The 8,502-nt window shown below is 55.7% G+C and overlaps 1 protein-coding gene across 6 annotated transcripts in view; it reads left to right on the plus strand.

Moving 5' to 3' along the window:
• The window catches only part of FAM107A (family with sequence similarity 107 member A), an 87,700-nt gene extending 85,065 nt beyond the window's left edge, over positions 1–2,635 (plus strand). For all 6 annotated transcript variants that reach the window (XM_020907848.2, XM_020907850.2, XM_020907851.2 and 3 more), the window contains one exon: positions 139–2,635. In XM_020907848.2, the coding sequence (XP_020763507.1) occupies positions 139–246 (108 nt within the window). In that variant the 3' untranslated portion in view covers positions 247–2,635. The remainder of the gene's footprint in view (positions 1–138) is intronic.
• Positions 2,636–8,502: the final 5,867 nt, after the last annotated feature.

Here is an 8,502-nt window from a genome sequence, read left to right on the forward strand (position 1 = left end):
GAACACAGTCCCCTGCTCTGTCCCCTCAGCTTCCAAGCTGCTGGGAGAACTGATCCTGGTTGGGTCCAAACCCAGAGGCTTTGGAGTGGGGCTCTGCCTCGCCCACCCACCTCTCATCTCTGCTTCTCTCCCCTTCAGCTGGAGAAACCCCCCGAAAAGGAAGAGGACCATGCCCCTGAATTCATTAAAGTCAGGGAAAACCTGCGGAGAATCACCACTTTAACCAGTGGGGAGAGGGCGCTGTAGAGCCGGCTCCCGGAGCCCCAGCGTCCCCCAGCCCGCCCGGCCCCCACCGCGCCCTCCTGTACCTGGCAGCCCTGGCCCCCAGACGCGGCTCTGCGGCGTTCCTGCTCGCTCCTGGAAAAACGCATCGCCCCACCCCCAGAAGACGGGGGCTCCTGAGTGCAGGCTTTTCCTTCTAGCGCTCACTGCCCCTGCTCCAAGCTGCAGCTGAGGGAGCTCTCCCCAGGCTCCCTCCTTGACGGGCTGCCGAGCCCTGCCAGGAGGCTTCGGGCGGAGCTCGGAAGGGACTGGTGCCCCTCTGGCTGGACGAGCCGTCCGCGCTGCCCAGGCCCCATGGGCCTGAGGGGAGAACGGCCTGTCCTCAGTAAGGAAGGCCGGGGCGGCCCAAGGCAGAGGCGCACTAACGAAGTCAGCTTCGGCCTCTCCCCACCCCTTCACCTTTATTCCCTCCACACTCCCCCGCCCCCATCCAGACCCTGTAACCACAGCGCCCCAGGGCTGCAGCCGCTCCGCTTCTGGAAACTAGAACAGTGCTGCTTGAACTTTACCGTGCCTATGATTACCAGGGCCCTTTGCTAGAAGACGGCTTCTGATCCCGCAGGTTGGGGTGAGAGCTGAGAATCTTGTTTCTAACAAGCTCCTGGACTGCCGCTCTGAGGCCCACACTGTCCCTGGCAAAATGCAGGATCCGAGGGGAATATAAGCCCCCCCAGCTCCCGTGACCCCCATCCTGGAGATTCCCATCCGCATCCAAGGCGCTCTTTATTTTCCTCCCACCCCAGGGGCCCTGGGCCCGGGAACAATCCTAGCTAGGAAGTGGTGTTGGTTATGTGACCAGAGATGCATGTAATTGCCAATCTGCCTTTCTCACCATACTGATGCAATTCTAGCCAAAAAAACTCACAAAACTTTTTAAAAAGAACCTTTCCCCAAAGTCTACAAAAAGCAAATATATAGTGATTTTCAACAGGCTTTGGAAAACATAAAAAACCAGTCTGAAGGCCCCAGCACCACCCTGGCCCCGCTGATCAGCCTGAGGCCCACACCAGACTCGGTTTCTGTCGCCTGAGGCCAACTCAGTGAACTCACTCACGGGTTCTTGCTCCAAACTGGCCTCCCAGCACTAGACCAAATGTTTGAACTTTCGCTTCTGTCCCATATTTAAAGATCTGGAGACCCCCCAGGCCTTTGCCTTTTCCCCTGAAGAATAAAACCCCTGCCCCATAGCTCAGTTGCTAAAGAATCCGCCTGCAATATGGGAGACCTGGGTTCAATTCCTGGGTTGGGAAGTTTCCGTGGAGAAGGAAATGGCTACCCACTCCAGTGTTCTTGCCTGGAGAATCCCATGGTCAGAGGAGCCTGGCGGGCTACAGTTCATGGGATCGCAAGAGTCGGACGTGACTTAGTGTTATCTTTCTCTCTCTCTCTGGCTTTGTAAACCCATCATTCAAGGTAACAGGGCACTAGTAGAAAAGCATTTCCTTTTACCTCCCACCCCGCCCACCAAGACTGCTGGACAGAGCTGCCGCTGGGATGCAGTCTGGCACCTGGACCGAAGGTGGAAGGGAAGGGACCGCCCTGGGTGGCTGGAGGGTGACCAGAGACATCGTCCTTCTCCTGTGTGTGCTAAGGGGCGTGAATATAGACATGGTGTGTGTAGAGGGAGGCTCTAAAAGGCTCCTGAATGTGACCATTTTGGTGAGAAGGAGGGAACGCTGTTTTACATGTGTGTCCGGCAAGGGTCATGCCAAAAATGCACAACCCCTGCTTAAAGACCACCACTTCCCCAAAGAAGTCGCCCCATGTCATTCAGACCTGAGGAGAATGAGACTGAGCCTCTAGGATGGAGTAGCCCCCAAGGGAAGGCTTGGGGGTTCACCGTGGGCCCGAGAGGTGCTCCATGGGGGCAGCAGGGCACGGAGACAAAGCCCTGGCAGCATGAGAACAGACCTCGAGTGCCACGGCGTCCACCGAGCCCAACAGACACCCTTGATCCTGCCCCAGGGCTCAGTCCCCACTCCTCCTCTCCAGCCATCTCCCACAGCAGAGGCTGCAAACACAGCGTCTCACTGCTGCAGCCTCCTCTGCAGTCTGGGGCGACCATGCGACATTTACAGCACAGTCTACAGGGGGTCCTGGAAAGCTTGTTGTTCTGACAAAAGAGACAGACTAGGTAACACCCCCTTGCCCCTCCCTCCCCCCCCCCTTCATCGAGGCTGGGATGGCTGGAGCCACAGCAGCCATGTTGCAACTATGAGGAAAAAGGCCGAGAGAATCTCAGAGAAACCGTTTCAGAGAAACGGTCCCGACTGTCATGTGACCAAGCCAATGCCAGGAGCCATCCTCCTCCCAGATTCTTGTAAATACAAATAAATCCCCCTTGTTTAAGCTACTGTTGGTCGGTCTCTATTCTGTGGAAAAACATTCCTAACAGAAGCCCAGCTCTGCGGCCCAGAGTTACCTGCAGAATGTCCTGAAAGTCAGGTTCCCCTCTGCCATCAGAAACCTACTGGATCAGGACCCCCAGCAACAGTGCCGAGGATATGTTTCTGCAGCTCTGCTGGGCAGCCTACACGGCACAGGTCTGCGAACAGGCGTTTGGGCGTCACCGACTCACATCAAAAGTACGTGTTGAGAGCCTGCTCAGTGGCAGGAGACGCGCCACATGTGGGGGACACGCCTGGATCGCTGCGGGCTCCTGTTGACCCTGCTTGTGCCCCTGCCCCCCACGGATTGTTCTCGACAGCAGCTGAAGTGTTAACAATCCTGTTAAGATCTAAGGCAGATCTCGTCGCTCATCTGACTCCCAGTCGAGTCCTTCCTGTGACCTAGAAGGTCCTGTGCATCCTGCTCGCTCTCTCACCTCTGCCCCACTTCCCACCGCCCTCCCCTTCCTCACCCAGCTCCAGCCAGGCCACCCCCTGCCCTGCACACCCTGCCTGTCCACCTGCTCTGCCCCGGGCCAGGACCAGCCTTCCCTCCCAGAGCCACACAGCACACTCCCTAGCGTTCTTCAGGTCTTTTTCATGCTCTTCCTAAACCAGGTCCCCTGGGTCACCCTTGCTAGAACCTCAACACCTCTGACACTCTTCCTGTCCCTCCTTGCCACTGGTCCCCATCTACCACGTATTCCCTTCCCTGTGTGTCTCTCCTAAGGATAATGTTGGCTCCATGAGGGCAGAGACGTGTGTCTGTCTTGTTTACGGTGAATCTCAAATGACCATCCTCCTTCCCTGCCAGCAGGTGGCCTCCCTGGTGCTACTCTGGCAGCTGGGCCCCGGGAAAAGGACCCCAGCCCCCCCCCCCACCGCTCATGGCTCTGAGGACCCCAGCTCCCCCACTCACGGCTCCAAGGACCCCAGCCCCCCACCGCGCTCACGGCTCTGAGGACCCCAGCCCCCCCGCTCGCGGCTCCGAGGACCCCAGTCCCCCCGCTCATGGCTCTGAGAACAGGTGCCGTCCGCTGAGCGCACGGGGCACACGACAGGCACTCAGTACACATCTGCTGAATGAAGGAGCGAGAACCCCTCCTCCCCCCGTCTTTTGCCTCAGCACCTCCAGCCTCCTCCCAGGCACAGGGTGCAGCCCCGTCCTCGCCCGGGCCCGCCTCCGCCACGCTGACCCCTGCCCGGAGCTGTCCGTTTGGTCCAGCAGCTCTCTTCTGGCTTCCCGGGCTTCTGTCGGCGCGCCTGCATCCTAACAGCACTTGTGCCTCCAGGATGCACGGTGGAGCTGCGTGGCTCCCACCACCCACTTTCTGGGCCCCCCCAGAGTTAGGCCATCCCTGAAGGCAAAGGTCAGGCATCACCCTGTCCTAGAGACCTTGGAGAGGGGGAGGCCCGAGGCTGTGGCTGAGACGGCAGACCACGCCCTCAACGGGGAGGCGAGGGCAGCGAGCCCTGTTCGCACCGAGGTCACACTCACACCCACCAGACCACAAGTCCAGCGTGGGTCTAAGACACCCTCTTCAGCGGCAGACCGGCTGTGACGCTGGCGGTAAAGAATCTGCCTGCCGAAGCAAGAGACACAAGAGACAAGGGCCCGATCCCTGGGTCTGGAAGATCTGGAAGAGGAAATGGCAACTCCAGGATTCTTACCTGGAAGATCCCAGGGACAGAGGAGCCTGGCGGCTACAGTTGCAAAAAGTCAATACAACTGAGCGCGTACACACACACACACACACACACACACACACACACACCCCACCAAACAAAACCTGGGGGACGTACCTGCTGCTCCACTGGCTAAGACTCCACACTCCCAATGCAGAGTGCCCCCAGGTTCAATCCCTGGGAGGGAACACCACGATTAAGACCCGGAGCAACCAAAGAAATATTAAAAAAAAAAAACAAAAAAACAACCACCTTGGGAGAGAGGTGGGAGAGCTCAGGAGGCGAAGGGACACCTTCTCCCTGGCTCCGCAGTGTGTGCTCCAGGGGCGCTTTTACAGGCCAAGCTCACCACACTTGACATTATACAGATTCCAGGCCTGGTGAGAGCAGGGACCCATCTGACTGTCCCCCTTACCACTCCCAACCAGGGCTCTGCACACAGTATGTGTTCACAAAAGCTGTGACTAGCTATCACTTACGATTATCCATAAATGTGACACTTTATCCATGCTGTGACTGGACTTACGGACGGCCAGCATGGTCGCCACCCGCAACAGTCTGATCTCATCCTCCCTGTTATGCAGATGAAGAAACCAAGGCTCAGGTAAGTTAAAAGACCTGATTGTCGTCATTGCTCAGTCGTGTCCAACTCTTTGTGACCCCATGGACTGCAGCACGCCAGGCTTCCCTGTCCTGCACTATCTCCCGGAGCTTGCTCAAACTCATGTTCATTGAGTCGGACCTGAGAGAAGTCACAAAACAATCCCTGGTGGGGGAGACGAGATTTACACACAGCCGTCTGTCTGAGAAGTCTACAGTTTTCCCACTACAGCCAGGCCGCACTCCTAGAAAGCACTCGCGGGGGCCCCTATGCCATCCTTTGGGGCACAGGACTCGGGAACCAAACTCACCTTCCATTTGCCCATCTGAACTTGAGGTTTCCTTTCCAACCACAAACAGGCCAGCGTACACCGACCTGAGTCCTGCGGTGAGGAATGTGTGTGGAGTGTAGACATGGCCCCACCCCCAGGACCACAAAGCCAGCCAGTCTCCGGGACCGACCGTCACTGCGGGATTTCCGTCCCCTTGCAGAACCAGACCCGTGACTCAGCAGTGGTCTAAACTGTTTGATGTTTCATTGCTCCCAGAGACTCATCAACCAACCTCAAAGCCCCTGCTCCCACCAGGGCTTGTTTTACAGCGCCCCCTCTTGCTGGGTCTCTTGAGAACAGAACCCTTTCATCCCTGTGGTTGCTGTCCTCACCTCACAGCTATCCGCTTTGATGATCGGCTGGCACTCCCCCAGAGAGGAAGAGGGGCTGGGCCGTTTTTCCAGTACTGGCCCCCTCACTGAATCTGCCCATCCATTTCCCAGAAAGCACGTGAGGAGGGACAAGCAGGACTGCCCGGGGAGAGGCCCTGGCAACCCCTGGCTGCTGGGCAACGGTTAAGCTAGCCGGGCTCCCCCTCCAAGGGAGGGCTTCGCACGGGACCGGGGCACCCAGTTCTCCCCTGTGTGTGCCTGAACTAAACTGCTCACTTCCCCCTGCAAGGTCAGCACCAGGCCTGCCCTGTAAGGAGGGTTAGTTCTGGGCCCACCTCTGGATTCAAGCCCCAGCTCTGCCAATCACTACTTGTCACAAGTCTGGGCAACTCAACTGAACCGTATTTTCCACAGCTGTGACACAGGCAATGATATCTGTACTCACTGAACATTCAGTGTCTGTGCCAAGGACTGGGCTAAATACTCTGTGTGAACCTCCTCGTTAATCCCCCAGGACTGTCCTTACCTCCATTTTACAGGAGAATCCAAGGTTTAGAGGCAAAGCAACCGCACAAAAGCACACCGCCAGCAGGTGGCGGGAGCCAGCCGTGAACTCTCTGCCCCGCTCCCCGCCCCCGCTGCCTGCCGGCTCTCCGGCATTAACAGCGTCTGCGCATAGAGGCTACAGGACCACGTTCTGCAAAGCACCCACATTCCAGCCTTCCCATCTGTTGCCAGAAGCATCCTGCAAGCCTACCGAAGCCAAATGGCCTTCCTTCTTCCTTCTCTCCCAGCAAGTGGCCCCGCCCAAACCAATCTGAGAAGGAAGAGCAGGCGGGGCCCAGAATCCCAGCCCCATCCCGTTCACAGCTTTGAGAGCAGACCGTCCAAACGGGCACAGGAGTCCGCATGCCTGCTCCTGGCCCAGGAAGCTCAGGGAAGGAGCAGGAAAGAGGAAAACATGCATTAAGCACCTACTATACGCCTGGCAGCTCTTAGAACACAAGAGAATAGACACAGGGTACCGTGCCCAGGGCCTGGCACATTTCAAGGGGTGGAAGTTCCTTCTCCCCCCATTTCTGCCGCCCCTTCTTAGGACACTGTGACAGGGCACAGCATGGCTGTTGAGGGCCAGGCCGCAGAGCCAGACACACTCTGGACTTGGGGGTGGCACAGGGGACCTGGTTCTGCCATTCGTCACATGGGCGGTGACCCTGACACCTTACTTACCACCTCTGAGTTTCTCATCAGTTAGATGAGGGCTCCAGGAGTGCCAGTCTCACCGGCTGTTAAGAGGAATGAATCAACTAACAAACAAAGTGTTCATTAGGTGTAGGCACACGGCCAGCACTCAAGGAAAGTTAATCATCGTCTTCCTTGTCCTCTGTCACGTTGCTCTCTGTCACGTCTGTCACTGACCAGACCCCCCCAAGTTCTCTTTCCGCGGGTTCATTGCTCTTAGGCCCTTAGCTCGCCTGGCACCTGCCCCTCCCTCATGGTTGGCCACCACCCCAAGACCCTCCACCCTCCTCCCAGTCCCCCCTTTTGGGGGAGGCATCATCCACACCTTCTCAAACCTCAAAGTAAATACGGGACATTCTAAAAGAACACCTCACCAGTACTCTCTGAAGTCTCAGGGTCATAAAAGACAAAGACAGACCGAGAACTGGACCAACGGAAGAGACAGGACGCATAAGCGCAGTGGGGGATCCTGAACCAGGAAGAGGTATGCGCAGGAAACCTGGCAAATCTAGCATGCAGGAAGAATGAAGGCGGCGGGATTTCAAACCTGGCACATTCCAGAGGAAGCACTGACCCTGACAGCTCCTGGGAGATCACCTCTGAGCTCTCAGAACAGCCTGCCTGAAAAGAGAGCCTCTGTTCAGCTGGGGTCCTGGGCCATGCCAGGCAATCCCCACTAACGGTGTGATTCATGTGTGGCCGTGGGTTATGCTGGATCATGGTTTCTGGAAGGGCTGGAGACTGAGGAACTGAGATGAGCCACACCAACCTCCCACAGCTCTGGGACGCGAGCACTATAACCCGGGACAAGGCTGTGATGAGCTGGCCTGGGCGTAGGTTCTACGTGCACGCTGACACAGGGAGAATGACTGCTGTCCACACAACTCAGCGACGTGGGCACCACTGGAAGGCCATGCCTGGCCTCTCCTGGACTCTGCCATACCTGCCTTTTCTTTGGCTGATTTGAATCTATATCCTTTTGCAGTAAAAAACCATGATCATGTATAAAACAGGTATCCTGAGTACTGAAGCAAATCAAGCAAATCACTGAAGCAGCAGGTGAACTTGGGGACCTTCCAACGCCCTCAAGTAAGTTCTTTTGTTGTTGTTTTTGCAGTTTGTTTGTTTTTTAATTATGAAAGTATGATAACACATTTACAGGAGACGCGGAAGATAGAGAACAAAGTTACATATAGTTCCACTCAACTAAGTTCTGAAGATCAGTCAACGGTAGTTCATTGTGGTATTTTCCTGTTTTCCATAATTACACTACAGTTATGTAAAATGTTAACACTAGAGGAAGCTGGGTGAAAGGCATACAGAACCCTCTACTAGATTTTTGCAACCTTCTGAAAGTCTAAAGTCATTTTGAAACAAAAAGTTAAAAACAAAGAATAGGGAGACATGAGAAGGTAACTGCCGAGGCTGACTGTTAGGTACCATCTGGAATCATTATATTGCTCTCTCCACTTGTGCACAGGTTTTTAATTTTTTGTAATAAAAAAATTTTTTTTTAAACTAGGGGAGTCAATAGTTTGGTGCAACAAATTGAAAGGATCCCATCCAAAGCATAGAAAGCAGAGTCAGCAACAAAGTTGATAAAGAAACCACTGGAACACAGAATTCACCCAACAGTAGAGG

This window comes from Odocoileus virginianus, chromosome 26, assembly GCF_023699985.2.
Source record: "Odocoileus virginianus isolate 20LAN1187 ecotype Illinois chromosome 26, Ovbor_1.2, whole genome shotgun sequence".
Lineage (NCBI taxonomy): Eukaryota > Metazoa > Chordata > Mammalia > Artiodactyla > Cervidae > Odocoileus > Odocoileus virginianus.